At 54.1% G+C, this 27,545-nt stretch overlaps 1 protein-coding gene and 1 pseudogene across 5 annotated transcripts in view; one reads left to right on the top strand and one right to left on the bottom strand.

Annotated features, from left to right (window-relative positions):
• Window positions 1-201: 201 nt before the first annotated feature.
• MYH14 (myosin heavy chain 14) overlaps window positions 202-27,545 on the top strand; it is an 89,464-nt gene continuing 62,120 nt past the window's right edge. The window contains exons 1-10 of one of the 5 annotated variants that reach the window (XM_047790155.1): window positions 202-250; window positions 6,147-6,557; window positions 11,617-11,773; window positions 16,537-16,564; window positions 16,691-16,793; window positions 17,483-17,506; window positions 18,996-19,088; window positions 19,395-19,458; window positions 20,845-20,943; window positions 21,855-21,995. In XM_047790155.1, the coding sequence (XP_047646111.1) occupies window positions 6,150-6,557; window positions 11,617-11,773; window positions 16,537-16,564; window positions 16,691-16,793; window positions 17,483-17,506; window positions 18,996-19,088; window positions 19,395-19,458; window positions 20,845-20,943; window positions 21,855-21,995 (1,117 nt within the window). In that variant the 5' untranslated portion in view covers window positions 202-250; window positions 6,147-6,149. Of the gene's footprint in view, window positions 251-591; window positions 683-2,317; window positions 2,461-6,146; window positions 6,558-11,616; window positions 11,774-16,536; window positions 16,565-16,690; window positions 16,794-17,482; window positions 17,507-18,995; window positions 19,089-19,394; window positions 19,459-20,844; window positions 20,944-21,854; window positions 21,996-27,545 lie in introns of those variants that run through there. The other 4 variants (XM_047790156.1, XM_047790154.1, XM_047790158.1 and 1 more) reach the window with 4 other exon arrangements.
• Window positions 14,119-14,482, bottom strand: LOC125132155 (cytochrome b-c1 complex subunit 7-like; annotated as a pseudogene).

Below are 27,545 nucleotides of genomic sequence, written 5' to 3' on the forward strand. Positions count from 1 at the left end.
CGACCGCGCTGCCTAGCTCCCAGGTCTGGCTCTCTTCTTTTCCCACGGCTGGCACACTCCGGCAACTTCTGATTGGCCTCGCCCGCCAGCCGCTCCTCTTGATTGGCGGGCGCGTCCCTTGTGGGAGGGTCCGTAGCCTGTCGCAGCGGCGGCCGATTGGCTCTTGCTGAGCCTGTATGGGCGGGGCTTTCCTGGAGGGCCCGCCCCTCTTTCTCCTCAGGCCGAAGCCTCTGGATAGCCCTGGAAGCCGGTGAGTGACCCGGGCCGTTGCCCGCCGGAGGCGGCGGAGTAGGGCTGGGCCCCGGGAGGCTGGACCTTCGGGGCTGTGGTGGGGGTTCTGAAGGCCGTCTCGGGCGGCGGGGGAGGGGCAGTGACGCGGTCATTCACCTTGGGCGCGCGGCCGGACGGCAGCCGGGAGGGGGCTGGGGGGGGAGCGGGGCGGGGAGTCTACACTCCCCCAACTCGAGTTTTTACTCTCTGTGAGGCCGGGTCGGGGTTTTCACTGGCGGCCTCAGGCCTGTTCCGCAGAGGGGGAAACTGAGGCTCGCTTTGGGACCTTGGACGCTTTAATACCTGAGTCATTGCCTTCAATCCCCCGCCCCCAGATGACAGTGTCTCTATTTTCACGTGTAAAAACTGCGGACCAGAGACACGGATCATCGTGACGGGCAGAGGCCGGGAGGTAGGGAAAGACGTCTTTGAGGCCTCACGATGTACCAGGGCCCTTTTCGTTTTACAACTAAGTAATTACCTTTAAGTATGTTACCTCAAGAAGGGTTATTATAGTGTACCCATTTTACAGGGACGGAAAAAACAGGCTGGACAGAGCCGGTCTCCGCAGGGGAGTGGGGTTGAGAATCACACTTGAGAAATCAACTCTGTGCCGAGTTCCTTAACCTTTTAAATCCCGTAGCGCTCCCTTAAGGAAGACTGTACTCCCTATGGCCTAAGTGGGGAACCTAAGAGGGTTACCAAGTGGGAGGAGGATATTGGTATCTTTGAGGACCTACGACGTGGTCCTCCCAATCCCCCCTTTAGAATGGCAGAAAACCGCCTGGGCTTGAATCCCAGCTCTTCCTCTTACTGACAGTATGGCCTTGAGCAGCTTACTTCGTTCAAGTCTCCAAGCCTCAGTTTCCCCATCAGAGAACTGGTAATGCTGACGGTCCCTATCTCATTGGTTTTTGAGATCATTCTATGAGTTTGGAGAACTGTTCTAAAAGCAGGACAACATGGGAGTTCCCGTCATGGCTCAGTGGTTAAAGAATCCGACTAGGAACCATGAGGTTGCGGGTTCAGTCCCTGCCCTTGCTCAGTGGGTTAACGATCCGGCGTTGCCGTGAGCTGTGGTGTAGGTCGCAGACGTGGCTCGGACTCCGCGTTGCTGTGGCTCTGGTGTAGGCCTGTGGCTACAGCTCCGATTCGACCCCTAGCCTGGGAACCTCCATATACCGCGGGAGCGGCCCTAGAAAAGGCAAAAAGACTAAATTAATTAATTAATTTAATTAAATAAAAGCAGGAAAACATGGACTTTCCGTAGTGGCGCAGCAGAAGCGAACCGGACTAGGAACCATGGGGTTGTGGGTGCGATCCCCGGCCTCGCTCAGTGAGTTAAGGATCCGGTGTTGTGGTGAGCTGTGGTGTAGGTCGCAGACGAGGCTGATCCCGCATTGCCGTGGCTGTGGTGTAGGCCGGCAGCTATCGCTCCAATTTAACCCTTGGCCTGGGAACCTCCATATGCCACTGGTGCGGCCCTAAAGATAATAATAATAGTAAAATAAAAAATAAAAATAAAAGCAGGAAAACACCAAGCACATAGTAGGTGCGCTTACTGCGATATAGTCCTCAATTCACCCATGAAGAGACCGAAGCTCCAGAGCCCAGAATAACATTTTGTCGTCTTCTTTGGTGCTCCTCGTGCTCTCTGTGAATTGTGTTGTCCCATTTCCAGGCTTGGGGAAACGGAGGTTCCGCAAAGATGCAACGATGTCGTGAGGCAATCCTTGTTTAAGCGCTGCCCTGGGCACTTTCTCCCACTCAGTCTTACTCATTCGGTTGGCCTCAATTCGCGGAGAGGAAAGCCCGAGGCTCAGAAAGCCTGAGCGGGATTCGAACTCCTGGAGTCCTCAGCCCTTTCCGCCGCTTGTCCTTGACCTTTGCTCGCCAGAAGGAGGAGGGGCCCTCGGCGCCCGCGGCCGCCGCCGCCCACCTGGCAACCGGCTCATCCCCCGCCTCCCCCCACCCCGGTGTCCAGGGCCTTCCAGCTCCAGGATCCGCCCCCTTCCCAAGCCGGGCAGGTGCTGAGTGACATCAGAGCCGGGCTCCCTCCCGGTGACGCGCCGTGGCCCCGCCCCGCGCTGGACCGCCGAGGTAGCCGCACCTGAGAGCTCTGAAAGGGGAAGGGGGAACCCGTGTCCCCTCCCCATCTTCCCGCTTCCAGTTCCAGCTGGCGCCCCCCAGGTAGCCCCGAGGATCCGCGGGTGGAGAGGATGGCCCCGGGCACCTGGGCCTCAGGGACAGGGGGGCCGGGCGCTGGGATTCCTGGATCCGAAGTGGGGGGCTGGGGGCCAACTATCCCCGCTCTGACTGTGGCCGGCTCTGGGAGCCTTAGCTTCTAGGTCTTGAGGGAGGACGGGTCTGGGACCCCTGATTTGGGAGTCTGGGGGCAGAGAGGACCCCTGAATCCTAGCAGAGATGGAAGTCAGAGGGCTGGATGCCAAGGGCCCCAACCCTGGCCCTGGGGGGTGGATCCCAGGTTCCTTTTCCTTTCCAGCCCAGTAGTCTCAGCCCCTCCCAGGGCAGGTGAAAACACTTGCCCTGGTGACAGAAATGAGCCCTGGCAGAGGTGTTCCTGCTGCCTAAGGAGGGTGGGGCTGCCAGAGGGGCTGAGCCTTCTCGGCTGCAGGCCCACCTCAGGGAGCTGCTACCAGTTTCAGAATCCGGATGTCCCGGCCTCCTCATCTGTAGCCTGTCTGCTGTGAGGTGAGGGCGCTCCAACTGGTGTGTCCCAGAGAAGAGGGGGCGGGGGGCCCAGGCTCCTGAGTCTGGAGGTGAAGGGGCTGGGGGCCCAGACAGCTGGCTCTAGGGAAGGGAAGCTGGGTGATTGCAAAAACCTCCCAAACCCTTCCTGGTCAAAGGCCGCGGGCTGGAGAGGAAGTGCGTGGGGTGGGGTGAGGATGGGGCTAAAGTCCCAGGGATGGGGCTTGGCTCTATATGGATCAGGGCCGCACAGGCCACCTCGGGGAGCCTGGGCAATTTGGGGCCTGGGAAGCGGGGGAACAGCGCCTGGTGGTGGTGGAAGCCTGCTGCTTGAGTGCAGGGACCTTGGGTTTGAGGCCTGAGAGCAGTAGGACCAAACGTCTCGGCAAGTGGGGGCGGCTGGGGCCGCCGGTGCTGAGGAGGCGTTCTGGGGAGAAGTGGGGCGTGTGGCCTGGAGCTGAGTTTCCCGGTGGGAGAGGCTCTAAGGGAAGGACTGATGGGACCAGATCCATTCGGGGATGCCACAAGGGGAGCTGGGTGTTTGCAGGGACTTCTCCAGGGACATGTTGGGGGCGGGGGGCGGCTGGAGGGCAGAGCGGGGGAAGCCCTGAGGTGGGGGGATGGAACATTGGGCTCTTCCTGGGACTGGTGGGGCGGAGCAGTGATGTGGCGGTGTGAGGCCGCAGGAGAGAATAAAGGCTGACGTTTTCCAAAGCAAGGCACCGTGAGGGACAGGGAGTTCCTTTTCCTGACTTGTGCTTAGGCTGCTCCGGAATTGCCGTGGTCTGTTCACTACTAGTCTGCGGCCCCTTTAAGGGTGGGGAGGGGTCTAGCACAGGATGGCTCCCCCAGGGCCTCCGGTAAGGCTCACAGCTCACAGTGGGTTCCAGACTAGGGCTTGCTCTCCCCCCAGACCAGGAGCCCCTCCAAGCAGGGCCCCTCCTGACTCATGTCTGGGTTCCCAGACTCACTCCAGGCTCAGGGTAGAGCCTGGTCCTGGAACAGCCTAAGGGAATGTTACATAAATTCAGAATTGAATGAATGGGCCAGTCTCCCGATTTCAAAGAGAAGGAAGCCAGATCGCAGGGAAGGCGGCCACTTCTACGGGAGAGATGGGATTCAGGTCTGTTCTGGGGTAGACCAGAGGTGGTCAGGGAACCCGAGTTACAGAAATCAGATCAGCACCCTCCTAGGGCCCACAGCTAAAAGGTCACGGTCCTCATGACCGAATCAGACTCCTTTTGTCCCTAATCTCACCTCATCTACCAGCCTCTCCCCCTAACCTGGCTCCAGCCATACTGCCCTCTCACAATGCCACAGACTCACAGGTCCCCTCCTGCCCCGGGGCCTTTGCACAAGCTGTTCTCCCAGCCTGGAATGCTCTTCCTCCTGATGTTCCCATGGACTGCTCCCTTCATCTCCCTCAGGTCTTTATTCAGATACATTAGAGAGGCTTCCCCTGGCCACCCCAATTAAAACCTCGACCCCCCTCAACCCTAACATCCCCTGTCCCCTGCTTGATTTTTCTCCGTGACATTTATCATCACTTAGCACACTGTATAATTTACTTATTTATCTTTTCATCTATCTCCTGGGATTAGAGCAGCACTATCTCATAGAAATACAATGCAAGCCAAACGTGTAATTAAAATTTTTCTAGTCACCACATTAAAAAAAAAAAGTACAGGAATTCCTGTTGTGGCTCAGTGGGTTAAGACCCAACTAGTATCTATGAGGATTCGGGTTCGAGTCCTGGTTTTCCTCAGTGGGTTAAGGATCCTCCATTGCCGTGAGCTGTGGTATAGGTCGCAGATGCGGCGGCTCGGATCCCACGTTTCTGTGGCTGTGGTGTAGACGGGCAGCCATAGCTCCGATTTGACCCCTTGCCTGGGAACCTCCATATGCCGTGGGTGCGGCCCTAAAAAGACCAAAAAAGACAAAAAGACAATGAAGTCTTTGAACTCTGGTGTGTTTCTTATGCTTAGAATCCATCTCGGTTTGGATTCTCCATCTCAAATCTCCGATAGCCTCACAAGCGGTGTCTCCCGCAATAGCCAGAGTGGGGCTAGAATGTAACCGCCTTAGGAAGGCAGGTATCTTTTTCCGGCTTGTTGTTTACTATATGGCCATTGCCTTGACCAGTGCATGGCTCACACCTGGGCTTTTTAAATTATTTTTTTAAATTTATTTCACTGACGTATAGTTGATTCACAATGTTTTGTCAATTTCTACTCTACAGCAAAGTGATTCAGTTATGCATCTGTGTATTATTTTCTGTATTCTTTTCCATTATGGATTATCCCAGGCTATTGTTATAGTTCCCTGGGATCTATAGTTAGACCTCGTTTATTCATTTTATACATAAAAGTTTGCAGCTGCTAATCCCAAACTCCTGTTCAGCCCTCCTCCATCGCCCCTCCACCTTGGCAACCATGAATCTGTTCTCTGTCTGTGAGTCTGTTTCTGTTTCATAGATAAATTCATTTGTGACATGTTTTATTTATTTTTTTTTCCGTTTTGCTTTTTCAGCCCACGTCCATGGCATATGGAAGTTCCCAGGCTAAGGGCTGAATCGGAGCTACAGCTGCTGGCCTACGCCATCACCCCAGCAACTCAGGATCTGAACCACATCTGTGAGACTCACCACAGCTCACGGTAATGCCAGATCCCCCACCCACTGCTCGAGGCCAGGGATCGAACCTACATCCTCATGGATACTAGTCAGATTCATTTCCACTGCACCACAACAGGAACTCCCAGTTTGTGTCGTATTTTAGATTCCGCATATAAGTGATATCATGTTATTTGTTTTTCTCTTTCTGACTGACTTCACTTAGTATGATCATCTCTAGGTCCGTCCATGTTGCTGCAAATGGCATTAGTTCATTCTTTTTCATGATTGTGTAGTATTCCATTGTATATATATGTACCACATCTTCTTTATCCAGTCCTCTGTGGATGGACATTTAGGTTGTTATTAAAGACTTACTGAATGAATGAGCGACTAGAAAGGCACATGGCTGGAATGAGTAAAAAAGATCTGTGGACCCATTTTGCAGAGCTGTGAAATGAAGTCTGGCGGAGAACGCCAGGGGCGACTGCCTGGGGGACTGGGTTGGGGAGGAGGCCTCCTCACAGCTGCCCTCTCTCTCTCTCTCTCCCTGCAGACCATGGCAGCTGTGACCGTGTCGCTGCCCGGTCGGAAGGCGCCCCCCAGGCCGGGCCCAGTGCCCGAGGCGGCCCAGCCGTTCCTGTTCGCGCCCCGCGGGCCGGGCGTGGGGAGCGGGCCGGGGGGCTCGGCCACCTCCCCGCAAGTGGAGTGGACTGCGCGGCGCCTGGTGTGGGTGCCTTCGGAACTGCACGGGTTCGAGGCGGCGGCGCTGCGGGATGAGGGCGAGGAGGAAGCCGAGGTGGAGCTGGCCGAGAGCGGGCGGCGGCTGCGGCTGCCGCGGGACCAGATCCAGCGCATGAACCCGCCCAAGTTCAGCAAGGCCGAGGACATGGCCGAGCTGACCTGCCTCAATGAGGCCTCGGTCCTGCACAACCTCCGCGAGCGCTACTACTCCGGCCTCATCTACGTGAGTGGCGGCCCCCGTCCCCGGGAGGGCACCGTGGGGCTGGACGGCCGGGTGTCAGCACCGCACCTTAAACGCGGGCGAGGCCGTTCATACGCTTTATCCCAGACCGTGGGGCTATTCCCTTAACCGCCAAAAGAAATGCGTGGATTGCCAGGACGACCTCAGACCCCACATGGGCTGTCCCTTAATATTATAGGGTAGGTGCTCCTTATTATTTGCCTCAAGTTAAAACAAAATTCTGAATTCGCAAATATAACACAGCCAGAGGGTTTGCAGAAAGGGATACGGGTAATAATAACTAGTGGGAACTCCAGAAGACGGAAAACTGCAGGCCAGGCTCTGCGCTAAATGCCTTCCAGATGGGAATGTGCTTCCTCCCATCTTAACACGAAGTAGAGGCTCTTCTATCTAAAATGAAACGGAGGGAAAAATATGACAGGCAATTGAGGCCCAGAAAGATATTAAGTAAAACCATAATGATTAACATTTATTAAGCATGTACTAGGCGCTCTAAAATATACCATTGCAGTACATTTTGACAATTATAAAACATTTCATCTGGAGTTCCTGTTGTGGCTCAGCGGAAACCAATCCGACTAGGAACCATGAAATTGCTGGTACAATTCCTGGAATCGCTCAGTGGATTAAGGATCTGGCGTGGCCATGAGCTGTGGTGTGGGTCACAGATCTGACGCTGCTGTGGCTGTGGTGTAGGCTGGCAGCTACAGCTCCCTTGGACCCCTAGCCTGGGAGCCTCCATGTGCCACAGGTGGGGCCCTAAAAAGACAAAATACAAAAAAAGGAAAAGAATTTTGTCCCATTTTACAGCCACAGCAATGCCAGATCCGAACCAGGTCTGCGACCTACATCACAGCTGGATCCTTAACCCACTGAGTGAGGCCAGGGATGGAACCCACAACCTCATGGTTCCTAGTCAGATTAGTTTCTGCTGCACCATGATGGGAACTCCAGAACCTTTTATTTTTTTTTAACTTTTTTGTCTGCGCCTACAGCATACAAAAGTTTCCAGTCCAGGAATCGAACCCACACCACAGCAGTGACCATGCCTCATCCTTAACCACTAGGCCACCGGGGAACTCTGAGATTGATGATAATGGGGTTGACTCTGGTGATCTGGTCTCTCTGTGGAGCATTTAATGTCTCTGGTGATTTGATCTGAACAGCAAGCCGTTGGAGAAGGGCAGCACTTCTTACCTCGGCCTTCATGTTAGAAGCACCCTGGGAATTTTTTGAAAATACCAACACTGGAGCCCCATTTAAATCCAGGTTCTCTGGGGGTGTGACATGGCACTGGTATTTTTAATAAGCTGCCAGGGTGTTGCTCACTGGCAGCCACAGGTTCTTAAGAGCAAACAGGATTAGAGAGATTGACAAGGAATGTCGACAGTAATAATGAAAAATAATGATCATGGGTGGCTAACAAATATTTATTGAGCCCTTAAGATGTGCCAGGAACTGTTTAAGTGCTGCATGTGGGTTATCAGCTCACCACTGGGCTGGGCACTTGTTCTTATCGCCTGATGTTTCAGGAATGCTAAGTGAGTGACTTGGGACCCAGGTCACATGGACATGAAGGATTTGAACCCAGGCGGCTGGCCCCAGAGTCCTGCCCCAAACCCCGGCTTAGACGGCTGGGGTGTCACCACCTTGCTCCTTTAAACCAGCCATGCAAGAAAAATCACAAAAGGCCTTGCCAAAACCCTAAAAGGAAAAGTGCTGCTTTTCTATGTTTAAAAAAACAAAACAAAACACAAAACCACGAAACTTTAATGAGTGTAATAAAAGAATAGGTTGATAAGTGATGTGATATATCAAAAAATAAAACTAAATAAACTGGCCCCAGTGGCCACCTGGTTAAGGGTCAGAAGCACGAGATTAGAGTATTTGTATGGAGAGTTCCCGTTGTGACTCAGTGATAACAAACTGAGGACGTGGGTTGCATCCCTGGCCTAGCTCAGTTCAGTGGGTCAAGGATCTTGCGTTGCCATGAGCTGTGGTGTAGGTCGCAGACGCAGCTAGGATCCTGCGTTGCTGTGGCTGTGGCTGTGGTGTAGGCTGGCAGTTGAATCTCTGATTCGCTCCCAGCCTGGCCTGGGAACTTCCATATGCCATGGGGGTGGCCCTAAAACGCAAAAAAAAAAAAAAAAGAAAAAGAAAAAGAAAAAAAGAAAGGAAAAAAAAAGAAAAAAAAAGAAAGAAAGAAAAACTTAAAAAAATTTTTTTAAAAAAATGTTGAGGGCTAAGCTAAGGCTGTGGCCCAGGAACCAGAGAATTAAGGCTTGACAAGTGGAAGTGAAATGGAAGATTCTAGAAGCCCAGACAGGAAGCAGATTGGGCCTTGATAATAACCATCAGCACTTAGTGAGGGCCTGCTTTCTCTATCAGGTGCTGTTCTAAATTTCTTTCCAACATGATCCCCCTTCTCCACATAAGGCTGTGAGGTAGGGATTATCGGATTATCACCTCCTTTGCCTGCGGTTTGGAGAGGAGACGCCAGTGGCCCAGGAGTAGTTAACAGCTAACTATTAAGTATGAACAGGGCTCAGGGCCTGAGGCTGAGCCCTGTACGTGTGACTTGAACTTGTGCACAGCTCCCGGCAGCTCTCTGTGGAAGTGCTGTTCCCATCCCCATTTGCTGATCCAAGGGGACCCAGGAACGTTAAGGTGCCTGTTCAAGCTACCTAACTAGAAGGTTCGATTCAAGCTCTACCCTGCTTGTCCTCAGGCCTTGCTTGATAAATATCCCCTGGCCAGCCAGGGATGGGGAAGGCAGTGTTTCCCTGCAGAAAGAGGGGGGCATCCCGGGTTCCAGAAACCCAGTGTCTGCCGCTGCTAAGTCATTCGGCCTTGAGTGGCTCAGGGTCTCTGTCTCTTCACTGGGGTGCTTGGGGCAGGAAGGGAACCAGCCTGTGGCCACTGTGATGCCCTCTGCTCCATGAGCCGCTGGCGGATCCATTATAGCATGGCACGCTCAGAACCTTCTAGGTGGTGGGGGTCAAAAGCCTCCTGTTTCTCCAGGGCTGGAAAACCGAGGCTTGAGAGGGCAGAGCCCTGGCGCCAAGTCCCACAGGGCCAGGAACCCAGGATGACAAGTCTGAGTGGACTCGGCTCCCAGGTGGGGCAAGAACAGGAGCGCCTCGGGGGGCGCGGCTGGAGAGCCTCTGATGGGCGCCGCCCGCCCTGGGCTGCTGGGTTTTCTTCATTACCTCCCTTAGTCCCCGCCGCCGCCTCCGTAATAGGTGGGCAGGGTTTCTCAGGCGGGAGCCCGAGACTGCGGAGAGTCCCCGGGCTGCGGAGGCGGGGAGGCCCGCAGCTGCACCTGCCGCACCCCGAGGGCTGGGGCGGCCCCTCCAGACCCTTTCAGCCAGGTTTCCGCTATGGTGCCCCGGCCCCTGCGGCGTCCCCGACCCTCTCTCTCAGGTGCCCCAGCCCCCTGGCTTTGGCATCCACCCTCGGGTTCTGTCTGTGATGTCGTCCTGGCGACAAGGTGTGGCTGGCAGGAGCGGGGGCCGAGCTGGGCTGTGGGGTGGGCTCCTCCGCCAGCCAGGAGCGGGGACCAGGGCGCCAGCAGCCATGAGATACCCTCCCAGGGAATGCGGTCCGGCCGCCCAGCCCGCTGAGCTCCCAGGAGGGGAGCCGCTGGCGAGCGAGCACTGAGGGCAGACACCCAGCAAACCGGTTGTTCCGCTCCTCGCTGGCCACCTCCCCCCTCCCTTAAAAGCTTGGCACCTGCAGCCGGGCAGCCTGGGGTGGCCACACCCTCGCTCTGCTTTAGAGCTCCAGCCACCTGGGAGCTTCATGCAGGTCTGCTATTAACCAACAAGTAACCAGCTCACCGGTTCACTAGCTAAATAGGCGACTAGCTGGCTAAGTAGCTAGCTGGTTTCACAGTTAAGCTAGCTAAGCCCCTATGCAGCTAACTCTCCGGCTGGCTCAGCTAGCTTAGTCCAGCTAACTTAGCTAGTTAGCTCTCTGGGTTGGTTTAGCTAGGTGACCAGCTAGCTCTTGAGCTGTCCAGCTGCCTCCATCTGTCCTAAGTGCCTCTTGTCTGCCCAGTGCTCCGTAAGAGCTGGAACAGTTCTTTATTACTATTATTATTATTATTATTATTATTTTCCTCCCCCCCCCCGGACACACTGGAGTTACTGGGCCAGGGATCAAATCCCAGTCCTCAGTTGCAAACTAAGTCACAGACCAGGGATAGAACCTGCATCCCAGCGCTCTCAGGACACTGCTGATCCTGTTGTGCCACAGTGAGAACTCCTGTAATGGTTCTTAGACCACTTCAGGGTCCTGAGCCTGGGCCCAAGGGGTGTGCGGACAAATTCAGGGCATCTGTGAACTTGGGTGCAAGGAAAAAAAAAAGGCATCTTTATTTTCACACCCCTGGGACCTGAAATTTAGCATTTCCTCCAAGAAGAGGGAACCACCAGGACGGTGGTGGAAACAGGTCCTGTGGGTCTGTTATCAACAGAAACCCCAGACATGCTCTTGTCATGTCTCAGCTGCCCCAGATGCTGGGAGCACCCTTCTGGGGATAGTCTGTGTATGCCAGCAAATACATAAAAATATTCCTTCTTGCACCCCTTTCAATGCAAACAGTTCTTACCTTGTTTCCTTTCCGTGATAAGTTTTGGAGACAGTTCTCTATCAGTACACACCAAGAGGAATCCATTGTACCACTGCGTGTCCAGATCATTTCCAGTCTTTCACGGTTCTAATGGTGCAGAAAGTGAACTTGCACGTGGTCCTTTCACGTGTGTGGAAGTCCAGGTAGGGACAGGCTGCAAAGGCTACCTTCTCTCTCTGGGTGAAAGCTCATCCGTACAGTGCCTGTGCGTGATTTGGAAAGCTGCTTTTCACCCATCTGCCTGCAACTGTTTGTCACAAATATTCCAGTCTACCTTCTCATGGTGTGAATGGCAGCCCCTTTGCCAGATGGGCTTGTGCAGTGCACAACCTGCCCAGCTGGACATGGCAGCCTCGTGCTGCCCTCCGGGCTGCAGGCAGACAGCTGAGGCTCTCTCTTTTCTTGCAGACCTACTCCGGCCTTTTCTGTGTGGTCATCAACCCATACAAGCAGCTTCCCATCTATACAGAGGCCATCGTGGAGATGTACCGGGGCAAGAAGCGCCACGAAGTGCCGCCTCACGTGTACGCAGTGACCGAGGGGGCCTACCGAAGCATGCTCCAGGGTGAGTGTGTGGCTGGGGCTGCTGGAGGGGCCTCCTCAGTGGGGCCAGGGCTGGCGGTCAGGATCAGATGACAGGGCAAAGATTTCCGACTCCAAGAGGTTTCTTTGTGGGGCAGGAGTGAACACAAATGGAGAGCTGAGTGGGCGAGTCTCTGGGTCCTACCAGCCAGGCCCCTTTCTGTCTGTCTGTCTGTTCAACCCTTCTCCCAACAAGTATCCTGTGGGAGTTCCCTGGCGGCTCAGTGGGTTAAGGATCTGGTGTTGCCACTGTGGTGGCTTGGGTCACTGCTGTGGCATGGATTCAATCGCTGGCCAGGGGAACTTCTGCATGCTGCAGGCGGGGCCACACACACACAAAAGAGTGAATGACTGCCCCTTAGACAATGGGCAGCATGGGGTTGCTGTGTACAGCTGGGCAGGTGACGCACTGCACAAAGATGTCCATCAAAGGGGCTGCCATTCACCCTATGACAGTGTCAGTCAGTCCCGGCAAAATTCCATAATTCGAATGTAATATATGTAATATACTTGTTATATATTTATTATAGATCAGATATTTTAATAAATATTTTATATCTATTAAAGACATTTAAAAATGTATATCTTTCTACCATATGACAGCAGTGCATTTATACTGTACATATTATGTCACCAAACACATGCTATGCTTCTATTGTTTATCATAATAATCTGTTTATAATTGTACAAGGCAGTGGTTCTGAGTGTGGTCCCTTCACCAGCAGCCTTGGCGTCACTTGGGAACTTGTTAGAAATGTAAACTCAGGAGTTCCCGTCATGGTGCAGCAGAAACGAATCCGACTAGGAACCATGAGATTGTGGGTTCGATCCCTGGCCTTGCTCAGTGGGTTAAGGATCTGGCATTGCTGTGAGCTGTGATGTAGGTCACAGACACAGGTCCGATCTGGCATTGCTATGGCTGTGGTGTAGGCTGGCAGCTGCAGCTCCAACGAGACCCCTAGCCTGGGAACCTCCATATGCCGCGGGTATGGCCCTAAAAAGCAAAAAGCAAAAAACAAGTTTAAACGTAGTCTTCCCCCTAGACCTCCCTGCTGAGTCAGAAAGCCTTGCAGGGAGACACAACAATTGGTATTTTCACAAGATCCCCAGACTCCTTCTCGGGCTTCTGATGCTGGCTCAAGTTTGAGAACCACTGGTGTAATTTCCAGCATATAATATACCTGTATCATGTGGACAAGCATATTTATGTGTCATGTTTTATAGTCACATTATAAACGTCTGTTTAATCAGAGGCAACATTTATTTGCTTATATAACCGAATTTATCATATGTATAATAATTTTTAATTATTATAATATATGAGTTAACATAACTTAGGGATAAGTGTACCAAAAATTAAGCGTGAGTGCCTGCTCTGGGTCAGGACTTTTCATGGATCATCCCATTTGAGGTCCCAGCAGCCCCATGAAGGAGGTGTGCTCCTTATCTCTACTTTCCAGATGGGGAAACTGGCACAGAGCAGGTCCCACTGGCGGGTGGGTGGCTGAGGCGGGATTGGAACCCCGGACCCCTGACCACTGAACCCTGACCCCGGCCCTGTAGGTCACGCTGTGCAGCATGTTCTCATCCTGGGCTGGGCGCTGTGAGTTGTGACGTGTCACCCTCCTGGATTCAAATATCCATACCCAGCTCAGCCTCTTGCTTGCTGTGTGACCCCAGGAAAGCAGCTGTCCTTCTTTGAGCCTCAGTTTCCTCACCTGTAAAATGGAGACCATAAACTCCCACTGAACAGGATGTGATTCAGTCAACAAACTTCAGTTTGAGCCCCTATGGGGTGCTGGCTTGGGCTGAGCATGTGAAATTCAGAGCTAACCCAGGTTCAGTCCTGGCTACAAAACAGTAAGACATACCAGCTAGTATATAAAAAAAGGATTTTATTAAAAGTATAATAGATGTTTATTTAAAGTAATACATTTGCAGCTCAGATAGGTCTACATTGTACATTTTGGGTTTAACCAAGTTCATAAAAATATTTTGATGGCGTTCCCATTGTGGAGCAGCAGAAATGAATCCAACTAGGAACCATGAGGTTGCAGGTTTGGTCCATGGCCTTGATCAGTGGGTGAAGGATCCGGCATTGCCGTGAACTGTGGTGTAGGTTGCAGATGCAGCTTGGATCCCGTGTTGCTGTGGCTGTGGTGTAGGCTGGCAGCTGTAACTCCGATTCCACCCCTAGCCTGGGAACCTCCATATGCCTCGGGTGCAGCCCTATAAAAATGTACATATATTTTTTCTTTTTCTTTTTCTTTTTTTATGTATATATATATATATTTTTTGATGACTGCTGCATCCACAGATTTAGATGTATTACTTCTTTGCCCGCTCTGCTCTCTCTTTTCTTTCCTGAATAACCCCTTTCAGGTGTGGTTCAAGGTGGGATTTGTCCTCCTCGTAGTTTGTCCACTGCTCTTTAGGTAAGATCTGCTGTCTCTTTGTCAGGACCAGCACTCTCTTAATGCGAAACACCCTGTCGTTATAAAGCTTCTCAGGAAGCCGTCTTCTGGCTTCTCTCACGTTGTCATCCTCATATTGTACCATCTCACATTCAGCCCAGTTTATTGAGCCCGGCCGCATCGTAATAGCATTTTCTTATACCCTCCAGCCACTGGCTTGATGCTGCAACAGCAGGCCTGCTCGCCGTGTTGACGCTAAAAAAGGATTTTGTGAGCATTCTCTCTGAGTTCCTACTCAGAATCGTGAGGGAGGGGCTGTTTTGAGTGCCATTTTTCAGATGGAGAAAGTAGGGTACACAGGATCTCAGAGACTGACCCAAGGCCACGCAGCCCCAGGGAGGCGGCCGGGCCTTGAACCCATGTCCTTATGGCTCCCAAACCAGGCTGCTAACTCCGAGGTCCTATGGAATGCAGCTTGCTGTCTCTCTTCCTCTCTCTCACTTAAAACCACCCAGGAGTTCCCCGGTGACTCAGCAGGTTAAGGATCCGGCATCGTCCCTGCTGTGGCTCTGGTCATTGCTGTGGTACTAGCCCAGGAACTTCTCATGCCAAAAAAAACACCCAGAGACTTCCTGCCCTGCTTAAAACCATCCAGACCTTTTCTTTTTTTTACTTTTTGTTTTTCTATTTTTTATTTTTTTATTTTGGCCTCTTCTGCAGCACGCAGAAGTTCCCGGGCCAAGGATCAAACGGGCATCATGTCCGTGACTCAAGCCACAGAAGTCACAGCGCTGGATCCCTACCCACTAGTCTACCAAGAAACTCCCAACCAGAACTTTTTTCTTTCTTTCTTTCTTTTTTTTTTTTTGTCTCTTTAGGGCTGTACCCATGGCATATGGAGGTTCCCAGGCTAGGGGTCGAATCGGAGCTGCAGCTGCTGGCCTACACCACAGCCACAGCAACGCAGGATCCAAGCCGTATCTTCGACCTACACCACAGCTCATGGCAACACCAGACCCTTAACCCACTGAGCGAGGCCAAGGAACGAACCTGCAACCTCATGGATACTAGTTGGGTTTGTGACTGCTGAGCCACAACGGGAACTCCATGGATGATTCTTGGTAGCAGGGGTCGTCCTGTGCATTGTAGGATATTTAGCAGTTTGTATGATCACCCCCTCCTCCACTGCCCCCCGTCGTGACAACTAAAAAGGTCTCCAGACTTTGCCAGCTGTCAGATCATCTTCCTCTCTAGTTCATGTGCTTTTTGTCCCCCACTCGAGTGGGTTCTTTGTGAGGCCAGGGACCTTGCCAGTTCCCATAGTGCTCAGTGCCTGACACTTAGTAGGCGGTCAGTGTGCGTTTGGTGAGGGGTTGTGTCAGGCCCAGGGTGAACACTGGTGGAGATGCGGAGACTGAGCTGTGCTCTCTGCCCTCAGGCTGAGCAGATGACCCACAAACTGGCCACCAGTCCCCATCACTACTGTCTTAATAGCCTATTTTCTATTAAAGGCTGAGCCTGGGGTCCAGGACCTCCCTCTCATGTCTGAATTTCACATGCTGGGCACAAGGCAGCACATAGTAGGGCTCAAACTGAAGTCTGTCAAATGAATTACATTCTGTTCAGTTGGAGTTTGTGGTCTCCATTTTATAGGTGAGGAAACAGGCTCAGAGAGGGATAGTCACTTTCCCAGGGTCACACAGCATCAAGAGGCTGAGTCTGGGTTGGTATTAGAATCCAGGAGGTCATGGAGTTCCGGCAGTGGCGTAGTGGAAACAAATCCGACTAGGAACCATGAGGCTGCTGGTTCAATCCCTGGCCTCGCTCAGTGGGTTAAGGATCCAGCGTTGCCGTGAGCTGTGGTGAAGATCGCAGTCGCGGCTCGGATCCCATGCTGCTGTGGCTGTGGTGTAGGCTGGCAGCTGTAGCTCCAATTCGACCCCTAGCCTGGGAACCTCCACATGCCGCAGGTGCAGCCCCCAAAAAAGACAAAAGACAAAAAAAAGAAAAAGAAAGAAAAAAAAGAACCCAGGAGATCATATGTCAAAACCCAAGCTCTGGGAGTTCCCTGGTGGCCAGCTCAGTGTGTTAAGGATCCAGGGTTGTCACTGCTGTGGCCTGGGTCGCTGCTATGGCACAGGTTCGATCCCTGGCCGAGGAGCTTTCTCATGCTTTGGGGATGACCAAAAAAATAAAATAAATAAATACAACAAACCCAAGCTTTTCATTAGCCCTCAGGAAGGATTTTTGCAAAGGGGGTGGCCCGTGTGAGGGGCCAACCTCCCGCTGGAAAGACCCTTCCAGGTGACATGTCCCCCTTTGTCCCTTACAGATCGTGAGGATCAGTCCATTCTCTGCACGTGAGTAATCCTGAAGGCCTTCCTGAGGGAGGCGGGGCCCAGGATGGGCGTGGCTCTGCTTGAAGTGGGCGGGGCTTATCCCGTGATCATGCTGACTGCTTTTGCTTCCCTTTGTCCTCCCCTTAGCGGGGAGTCGGGGGCTGGGAAGACAGAAAACACCAAGAAAGTCATCCAGTACCTCGCCCACGTGGCATCGTCACCAAAGGGCCGGAAGGAGCCTGGTGTCCCGGTAAGTGCCTTGGGACAAGCTTGGACCCTGCCCACCAGCAATGCCCCCTCCACCTTCAGCTCTGCTTCCCCCTACAGCTAACTCCCTGCCTCCCTTGTTGGCAGCCATAGTTGTGGGCCTTCTCCTGGCTGCCCATGCCCCCTGCATCCCTACTGTGTGCCTAGTACAGTGCTGGGAGTGGAGGCAGGGTGGGCACAAAAACACGAGGGCCAGTTCTTGGCCTCCTTGGCCCTTAGAAAAGCACCTGGCACATAGTAGGGGCTTACAGTCCTGAGCACCCACTATGTGTCAAGCCTGGTTTAGGTTCCTGCAATGCCCAGATTTGCTCTATAAGTGAGGGGTTATAAAGCAATAGTCCCTTTGCCCATATTACTGACAGTGAGGTGGGTTTATAAAGCAATAGTCCCTTTGCCCATATTACTCTGACAGGACACCAAAGTCACAGCTGGGGTGAGTCCTTGGTTGGAGGCCACATACCCAGGAAGGGCTAGAGCGAATTCAAACCTGAGTGCCATGGCCCCCCCAGGCCACCCCATGCCACATGGCCAGTTTCCCCAGCCCCTTGTCTCTCCCAAGAACACCACCCACCCCCCCAAGACCACCGGTTCACCTGTGTGTCTGTCCACGTTCCATGTGCTGTGTCCTGGTCCGTGTCCCGGTCCGTGTCTCGTGTCCTGTGACTTCCTCAGGCCTCTGCCAGCACCGTGTCTTATGTGAGTAGTGGGGAATCACCTCAAGTCCTGCCAACCCCAGTACTACCCGGGTCGCCACAACCCACAGTCTTCCTGACAGACAGGACTCGAGGCACTGATGGCCTTCCACCAGGAAGCCATATTGCCACTTATGGTGGTCCTACTATGTGCACACCAGGCCCCACGCTGTCATTTCACATGGCCCTACTGTTTGCAGACAGGGCCCTCCCACTATTGCTTATGGCAGCCCTACTGTGTGCACACACCCAGGGCCCATGCCGCCATTTAGTGTGGTCCTACTGTGTCTGTGCAGACCAGCCACAGATCCCAATATGAAACAACGCAGAGGCCAAAACTGCTGTTTCATGCTGATCTGAAAAATGTGTAGAGACAGGGCCCAGAGACACCACAAATTCACACAACCATGGACTCACACTGCCATTTATTGTAGGCCTACTGTGCACACCCAGCTCAGGCTCATGTCCGAGGGCTCACAGAGCATTTAAAGAAATAGTGTCCTCAAGAGCCTGCCTAGGAAGGAGGGGAAGGGGACTGCTGTTTATTGAGCACCTACTGTGTTCTGAGCTCTGACACTGAAGTGGCTGTACAGAAGCTCAGAATAAGATCCCTACCCCTGGTGGTGGGGGGGGCATAAATTGGAGAGACTAACAGATGCAAACTACCAACAAGTGTATAAAAAAGATGAGCAGTGTGGATTTACTGCATAGCACAGGGAGCTGTACGCAGTAGCTCATAATGAACTATAATGGAAAAGAATTGGGAAAAAAAGACTTCAGGTACATCCATATTTATCTATGGAACCGAATCCTTTTACTGTACAGTTGAAACTAACACAATATTGTAAAGCAGCTATACATCAGCTTTAAAAATAAAATAAAATAAGGATCCCTCCCTACGGATCAGCCTGATTGGGGCAGGAAACCACCCATTCTTGAATGCTTACTATGTGCCAGTCTGAAGCACTTCCCATCGATGGCAGAGATTTTTCTGTAATTAATTCTACAAGTGCTGCCTGAGTGCACAGTCACCACCACCAGCCCCGCAGATCAGAGAAAACGAAACTCCTCTGTCCTTCTGTCAGTCCTCCTCCCTGGAGCGGCTTCCGCTGTTGACAGTTGGGTGTGTATCCCCACAGACCTTTTTCTAAATGTTTACAAACACGCATCTCTGCCTGTAGCAACAGGAGGCTGGTGGCATTGTTTTTCTCAGTTCATTTTTTATGAATGGCATCACATTGTGGGTGCTGGTCTGAAACTGGCTTTTTGTTTGGTTTGGTTTCCACTCAACAATGTGTCTTGGAGATGATTCCTCAGATGTGTCTTTGTCCCCTTCACAATCCCCTGGAGGGCTAGACCCGGCGGCGGGCACACACCCAGACGCGCAGTGGCCACTTCCCCCACCCTCCCCGGCAGACACTCAGCCAGATGTGACCCAGCACCCCCCGCACCCCTCCGTGCTGGCTAACCCGCCATCCCCCGCGCCCCTGCAGGGTGAGCTGGAGCGGCAGCTGCTTCAGGCCAACCCCGTCCTGGAGGCCTTTGGCAACGCCAAGACCGTAAAGAATGACAACTCCTCCCGATTCGTGAGTGCTGGCGAGGCTGGAGCCGGAGCCGCGTCGGGGACCTGGGAGCTGGGCGCGCGGGCGGGAGGCGGAGGGCAGGAAGGACCTGGGGGGCTGGGAGAGGAGGGGGCTGGGGGTCGGGGCTCCTGGGTCAAAGGGCCCTGGACTTTGAATTGCCCCGGGGAGCCCATCCTGCCGGGCCCCCAAGACTGGCGTGGGGCTCAGGTGGATGGAGAAAGTCACAAGGCAGCCTCGGCTCCGGGGGTTGGGGGTGCCCTCCCGGCCGCAGGACCCTCGGCTAAGCCCTCCCACCCGCTTCCCTCGCAGGGCAAATTCATCCGCATCAACTTCGACGTGGCCGGGTACATCGTGGGCGCCAACATCGAGACCTGTATCCTTCCACAGCCCCTCGGGCCACCTGGGGCGGGGGGGGGGCGACAGCCAAGGCGACCGGCCCTTGGGATCTCCCCGCTCCCGGGAAACATGGGCCACACTCGCAGGGTGCCCTGGCTCCCCGGTTTTGCCCTCTGCAGAAGGGGCAGGAGCCTGAGACCTCAGGGAGGGGGAGACACAGCATCTCCACGTTGGGGGGCCGGGCGAGCTCCCTTTGCTTTTAGGAGAACCATGTGGAGGGGCGGCGGCGGGCAGGCTGCCAGGTGCCTGTGAGCACAGTCAGCAAAGGGGAAAGACGCATCTGCGGGGTGACAGCCACAGGGGACAGGCTTAGTTCCCACGTGTGACAGCACATGGGAAATGTTTTCTACCAGGAACTCTGAGGTTTTCATCAGAGACTCGGCGGCCGTGGTTTTACCCCGGGGCTGGTTACACAGGCACCCTCTGCCTGGCACGTATCCCAATTCCAGACTCCCCGAAGGAAGGCAGAGGCTCAGCAGAAACCGTGTTGTTTGGCACCAACAGTTTAGGCACAGGGAGCCCCTCCTATCAGCCAGGGGAGCCTGGGAAGCCCCCCAAATGCAGATTCCCAGACACCAGCCAGGAGCCCGGCAGTCTCAGGCCAGCTGTGTCCACCTTTCTCTGCACAGGTGACATGCACGCCCAGTAGAACTTTTATTTTTTCTTTTTAGGGCCGCACCTGTGGCATATGGCAGTTCCCAGGCTGGGAGCCAGCAGCTGCAGTTTCAATTTGACCCCTAACCCAGGGACTTCCACATGCCACAGGTGTGGCCCTAAAAAGAAAAATAAATACCTCAATCTTGCCCCCATCCCTGGGATGTCTAAGCTTACTGTCCACGCCATACTCTGGGGCAAGGTTGAGAAGCGATGTGTGGGTGACGGGTTTTTCCTAAGAGCGCTCGGGATCTTGCTGTCAGGCAGCTGGGCTCCGTAGTTGCGGCTGCCACCTGGTAGCTGCTTCCTTGGGCTCAAGGCCAGGTGTCCCCTGTAGCCTCCAGTTCCTGCTCCCCACAGCTCCTAGGGCCCATCGCTCCTCTGTGCCGTGGTTCCTGCTCGCCCAGCTTCCTGGAGCTCACAGTTCCTCCTGCCCCATCCGTCCTGCCAGCCTCTGCCTCCCTGGACCCTGTGGTTCCTGCAGAACCTTTTCTCTTCACACTTGTCTTTCCTGCCTGCCTCCGAATGCTCATTTCCTCCCGTCCACATGCCCCAGCCTGTTGGGGCTGCTCCCACGGGGCAGGGCTCTTGTGCCCAACTGTTTCTGCCTGGGGTCAGTGACCAGCCTGGGGGGTGTTGCTCGCCGGGCAAGGGCCACAATCCTGGGCTGATCCTTCCCTGTGGCACCTTGACTCGCTCCCCTGCCCAGATCTGCTGGAGAAGTCGCGGGCCATCCGCCAGGCCAAGGACGAGTGCAGCTTTCACATCTTCTACCAGCTGCTGGGGGGCGCTGGAGAGCAGCTCAAGGGTCAGTGCCGGGCGGCTCTGGAGGGGCTGGGTGCGAACCAGGGCGAGCTGCTTGCGAGCCCCGGGAGGAAGTAGTGTGAGGCGGCTAACCTCTGTCAAGCACCTGCTTTATGTCAGGCCCCTGCTGGGTGGTGGCGTCTCCCCCTCCCTGCCCCCTAGTTTCTGCACCTCTCCACTTTGGCCAAGCTGAGACTCCTGCCACCCGCTCCCCCAGACGCTGCTGCCCTCTGCCTCCCGCTGTCTCCAGGTCTTGCTCTCTCCGGCTCCATGGCCATGTGGCTCCTGCCTCCCGGGCTCTGCTTGCTCCAGCGTGTGTCGTGACGACTGCAGCCTTGCCGCCTCGTGGTGCCCGATGATGGTGGTTTGCGTGCCTTCCGGGCACTGCTGCCTCACGCCTCCTGCCTGGGATTCCTTGTGTCTCCTGCTCTGCGCTCCTTCTGCCCTCTGGCTGTGGAAATGCCCCCAAGGCGCTCTTTTTTCCTGCTGGCCCTGCTGCCCTGCTGCCCTGCGGCTCCCTCTCATCCTGGTTCCCTCCACCCTGTCCCTGGGCCACCTCCTGGCCCCTTCACACCCAGCTTCCCGCTCCCAACAGCTTCTGCTACCTCGGGCGCCCACAGCCCTGTTGCTTCTGCTGACAGGCAGCTCCTGCCTGCTCTGGGCAATTTGGTGACCTGAGGATCACTAGGAAGGAGGGCAGAGGGAAGGACTAATACCTGCCGAGGCCCCACTTCACGCCCAGCCCCTCGCATCAAACCCAGGAAAAAAGGCTCCCCGCTCATTTGACAGAGGAGGAGACCGAGGTTCCTCGTGGGGGAGTGACGCTCACCTCGGGGTGGCCATCGAGGAAGCCAGGATGTGAGTCGGGCTCTACAGCACGCTCTTGACCTTGGCCTCCACCCGTTTCACCCACAGCCGACCTCCTCCTGGAGCCCTTCTCCCACTACCGCTTCCTGACCAATGGGCCGTCGTCCTCTCCGGGCCAGGAGCGTGAGCTCTTCCAGGAGACGCTGGAGTCCCTGCGGGTCCTGGGATTCACCCACGAAGAGATCACCTGTGAGTGAGCCCCCAGCCCCCCCGCAAAGGTGACCTGACAGGCCAGGGACCTGGCCATTTGTTGGCCATTTTGAAAACTAAAGCAGGGAATGGAAGGAGGAGGGAAGGTCACCTTCATATAGGGGATCAGGGAGAGTTCTGGTGGCCCGGGTCCCTGCTGTGGTACAGGCTCGATCCCTGGCCTGGAAACGTCCGCATGTGGAGGTGCAGCTCCCCCCTCGCCCCAATAAAAAGCAAACAGGAGATTAGGAAGGACACTCTGAATTGGGGATGTTTGCATGAAGGGCTGGAGAGCTGAGGGTGGGCACTGGTGCTGTCGGGAAGAGCATTCTAGGCAGGGGGAACAGCATGTGCAAAGGCTCTGAAGGAAAAGCATGGTGTGTTTGAGGCATTGAAACTTCTCGCATGGGAGTTCCCACCATGGCTCAGCAGTTAATGAACCCGACTAGCATCCATGAGGATGCGGTTCAATCCCTGGCCTCGTTCAGTGGGTTAAGGATCTGGCGTTGCTGTGAGCTGTGGTGTAGGTCGCAGATGCGGCTTGGATCCAGCGTTGCTGTGGCTGTGGTGTAGGCTGACATCTAGAGCTCTCTGATTCGATCCCTCACCTAGGAACCTCCATATGCTGTGGTGTGGCCCTAAAAAGATATGCACGAAAAAAACAAAACTTCTTGAATGGATTCAACTAGGGCATGATGGAGGGAAGTGGGCAGATGGAGCCACAGAGGCAGGTGGGGCCTCAAATGCCAGCCTGAGGGGCTGGGGCTTTGCCCTGAGGGCACTGGGGAGCCATGGGAGAGCTGGGAGCAGTGGAGGGGCAGCTCTGGGCAGATGGAGGATGGATGAGGCCAAGAAGAGGCTGAAGCAAGGGTGCAGGGAAGAACCTGACCCTGGCCTTGGGTCTGCCCTGGTCAGTCTGGACTCGGGGCGCTCAGCCCATCACCCAGTGTCATGCTGCTTTGCCCCCACCTCTCTCGCCAGACAGCACGTTTTGGCAGTGGTTGTCTTCTCCGCTTGGGGCAGCATCACCTGATCCCTGCCTTCAGCTTTACAGGCACGACAGGAGCAAACCTCCCCTTTTTATAGGACGCCCATCCTGTTTTTGTTTTTGTTTTCATTCTTTTCTGGCCGCCCGCAGCATATGGAGTTCCTGGGCCAGGAATCAGTTTCGAGCCATATTTGTGACCTCTGCTGCAGCCGGCCACCGATCCCTTTGCGCCGCAGTGGGAACTCCCATCCTATTTGAGGAGGGGCCACCCTACTCCGGGGCAACCTCTTCTCTGAACTAATTACATCTGCGCCCACCCAGGACCCCAAATCAGGTCACATTCTGAGAGGTCCTGGGGGTTAGGACTTCATGGTGGCTTTGGGGTCAGGGAGACAGGATTCTACGCATAGCGGTATACGTGACGGGGATGTCAGTCTTTCTGTCGGCTGCCTGGCAGTTCATCGGATGAGCTGGGATTCCTCTCAGCCGACCCAGGGAGAAAGACCCGTATTTCCAGGCCAAGCAGGGGCGGGGCCGGGTCTCCTTCCCCTCCGGTCCGTCTCCTGCTGCGGGAGCTGCCAACGGGGAGGGCTGGAGACCAGTGCCAGCTTGGCTGTCCACGCAGGCTGCCAGCGGGCCGGCCTCCTTGGGCGAATTGACACAGGGTCTTGGGCCTCCCCGGCTGGATTTCCCGGTGGCCACGGTTGCGTAACTGCCCCGCCCGCCTGTCCCCCACGCTTCTCCCCGGCAGCTGACAAATAAATTCAGACGGAGGCCACCGGTGGGGGCCGGGGCCCCTCAGGTCCTGCCTGGCCTCCTGATACGGGTCACCTCAAGTGACCCTCCCGGTGGCCGCCCTGCCTTGTACTAGGCGCAAACAGCAGCTCCGAGTTTTGCAATCTCGAAACAAAAATTTTGAAGCGAGGTATGCGTGCAGTGGCGTCATCCGAGTACAATCAAAGGTCATCGCTTGAAGTCCGAGCTCCCCCCCACCCCGCTCCCAGGCCTGGTTTTCAAGCCTCCTGCATGTGCTTTCAGAAACATTTTACCCGCGTTAAGAAAAAACATCCATGGAGCTCCCATTGTGGTTCAGGGGGTTAAGAACCTGACTAGTATCCACGAGGACGTAGGTTTCATCCCTGACCTCACGCAGTGGGTTCAGGATCTGGTATTGCCGGAACTGCAGTGTAGATCGCAGATGTGGCTCAAATCCTGTGTTGCTGTGGCTGTGATGCAGGCCAGTAGTTCTAGCTTCGATTCACCCCCTCGCCTGGGAACCTCCGTATGCCGCAAGTGCAGCCCTAGAAGGACAAAAAGCCTTTTGGTATTCCCCAGCGCCAGGGCTGATGAGTTCAGCCATGCTCTTGATTGAAATGTCGCAGTATTTCTCTCCTGATTTAAAAGTTCCCTGACGTGGGCCCCACCCTCCCTGACCTTCCTCCCAGGACCGGCCCAGATGCACCAACTAAAAAACACCTGAGGAGTTCTGGTTGTGGCACAGCAGAAATGAATCCGACTAGGAACTCTGTATGAGGTTGTGGATTCGATCGCTGGCCTCTCTTTAGTGGGTTCAGGATCCGGCGATACTGTGAACTGTGGTGTAGGTCACAGACGTGGCTCGGATCTGGCATTGCTGTGGCTGTGGCGTAGGCTGGCGGCTGTAGCTCTGATTAGACCCCTAATATATGGGAGCCTCTGTGTGCCACAGAGGTGGCCCTAACAAGCAAAAAAAAAAAAAAAGCTCTTAGCTCAGCGCTCTGTGCTGCTGCGTTTTGTCACTCTCCCACTGAACAGTATGTTTTGGCAGTGACTCTGTTTTTGTAGGAATAGGTGAACTTCAGTCTTTTTTTGTGGTTGAGGAAGGTGTCACTGCTTAGATGAATTGTGATTTTTTTTTTTTAATAGTAGCACCCATGGCATATGGAAGTTCCTGGGCCAGGGACTGAATCTGAGAAGCTTTTTTGATCTATGCCCCGGGCAACACCGGATCCTTTAAGCCACTGCCTCAGGTTGGGGAGTGAACCTAAACCTCCCTGCATCAGCCCAAGCCACTGGAGTCAGATTCTTAACCCGCTGCACCACAGTGGGAACTCCAACTTTTGATTCTTAAAACCAATCTGTCCTTTGCAGACACACCCTTAGAGCAGGTGTATCCCAGCGCTGTTGGAATGAGCCTCCCCCCAAAAAAAGTTTCCAAGAATATCGGTAATTGTGCTCATGGATGAACAGAACTGTAGGATCAACTCTCAGCCACAAACTACCAGGTCCCAGGAGTGGTGCAAATTTTGGTTTTATCCCACTTGAAAGGAAATTTAACAGCTTTAGAGATATCATTCACATCCCGTAACATTCACATGTACAAGTCAGAGTTCCCTGGTGGCTCAGCCGGTTAAGGATCCAGCGTTGTCACTGCTGTGGCTCTGGTTACAGCTGTGGTATGGGTTTCATCTCTGGCCCGGGAACTTCCACATGCCACAGTGAGACCAAAAAAAAATATATATATATATATACAAATCAGTGGCTTTGGAGTTCCTGTTGTGGCGCAGTGGAAATGAATCCGACTAAGAACCATGAGGTTGTGGGTTTGATCCCTGGCCTCACTCAGTGGGTCAAAGATCCAGCTTTGCCGTGAGCTGTGGTGTAGGTCGCAGACCCAGCTCGGATCCTGTGTTGCTGTGGCTCTGGCGTAGGCCGGTGGCTACAGCTTCGATCAGACGCCTAGCCTGGGAACATCCATATGCCACAGGTGTGGCCCTAAAAAAACAAAAAACCCCCCACAAATCAGTGGCTTTTAGTACTGTCACAGAGTTGTGCAGGCCATTGCCACAGTCAATTCTAGAAACACTTTCAGTGGCCAAAGAGGGTAACTTTCACCCCTTTGCCAGTTTCCACTGCCAGCTCCTGGCAGCCAGGGATCTGCCTCCTGTGTCCACAGACTTTCCTTGCCTGATGTTTTCCTTTAAGTGGAATCCTCTAGGACGTCCTCTTCTGTGGCTGGCTGCCTTCCTTTTTACTGCTGAGTAATTTTGGTGTTTATCTTTTTATTCTGGAACATTTCAAATACCTATGCATGTGAGAGCTGAAGGTCATGAACCCCGGAGAGCTGGCATCAGATCCGACAATCATGGCCTCATGACTTCTTGGCTTTCAGCTCTACCTGCCCCCAGCCTCACCCCGGCTCTGTTTTTTAAATTGTACTGAAGCCACCTCGTCACCGTCCAGAAGGTGGCGCTCGTTCCCACGTTCTCCAGTGGGGTTTCAGGAGCACCTGTTTCCCCACTTGCACGCTAGCAACCACTCTCCTAAGCTGCTTTGGTGTTGCTGGCGTGGCAGGTGGATGGGCGCTCATAACAGTTTGAGGATTTTTTTATTTTATTTTTTTGGGCCTCGGTGTGCAGCGGCTTGATGTGGGATCTCCGTTCCCAGACCATGGATTGAGCACAGGGGTGAAAGTGCTGAATCCTAGCCACTAGACCACCAGGAAACTCCCCCATAACAGTTTGATTTTGTGTCTCACTGACAAGGAGTGGGGCTGGCCAATCACCTTTTCCTAGACCCTCCTTTTGACAGAAGAGGAGACAGAGGTCCAGGGAGATGGGGTGTCTGCTCTAGGACTCACAGCAGTTGACAAGAGGGGGTGGAACCTGGATCTGCCTTAAAAGCCAGTCCGTGAATCCATTCCCAGAGAGGCAAGTGGGTGCCTCGGGTCGCCCGAGAGAAGCCCAGGGTGGAGAGCATGGGGCCCAAAGGAGTCAGGACCTCCATCCCCTCCCCACGTCCCGTCCCCATTGGTGACATAAATGCCACCAGGGAGGTTGAGCGGGAAGCCTGGCACGCAGGGAGGCGAGCTCCTACTCACATGAGGCCAACATGGCGTCACCAGCCCCACGCCTTCGCCAATGCGGGCTGGGGCAGCTGGTCTGAAGTCACCCGTGAAAGCTGACTGCCAACTCTGTAGGCGTCGGGTCCACCCCAGTGCTTGGCTTCAGTGCAGGTTCCTCGGCCAACTGTAAAAGGCCATTTTAAAGGCCGCTGGAGGAACCGGAGTCTGGGCTGGGTCTGAGCTGGGGTTAGGGATGAATGGGGTTCAGTTTGTTAGGGGCGATGACGCCGTGTGGGTTTATAAGATGTCACAAGCTTGTGGAACCATCTGCAGTGTCACTAATTCCGGAAACCCAGTCCTTCTCAGCTGTGATTTTTTTTTCCCAGACAGAGTCCTGTATTTCAAAGGGTATAAAATTCAAAAAGAATAAAAGATATGGGGAGGAGTACCCACTGTGGCTCAGCAGCTTAAGAACCTGACATAGCATGTGAGAGGATTCGGGTTCAAATCCCTGGCCTTGCTCAGTGGGTTAAGGATTCAGTGTTGCCACAAGCTGCGGTGTAAGTCACAGATGTGGCTTGGATTGGTGTTGCTGTGGCTGTGGTGTAGGCCAGCAGCTGTAGCTCCCATTCGACCCCTGGCCTGGGGACTTCCATATGCCAGAGGGAAGGCCCTAAAAAGAAGAGGAAAATTTTAAAATAAGGTATGAGATCATTCTAGCATCCTAGGCTAGCAGGAG

Source organism: Phacochoerus africanus, chromosome 8 (assembly GCF_016906955.1).
Source record: "Phacochoerus africanus isolate WHEZ1 chromosome 8, ROS_Pafr_v1, whole genome shotgun sequence".
NCBI classification, from domain to species: domain Eukaryota; kingdom Metazoa; phylum Chordata; class Mammalia; order Artiodactyla; family Suidae; genus Phacochoerus; species Phacochoerus africanus.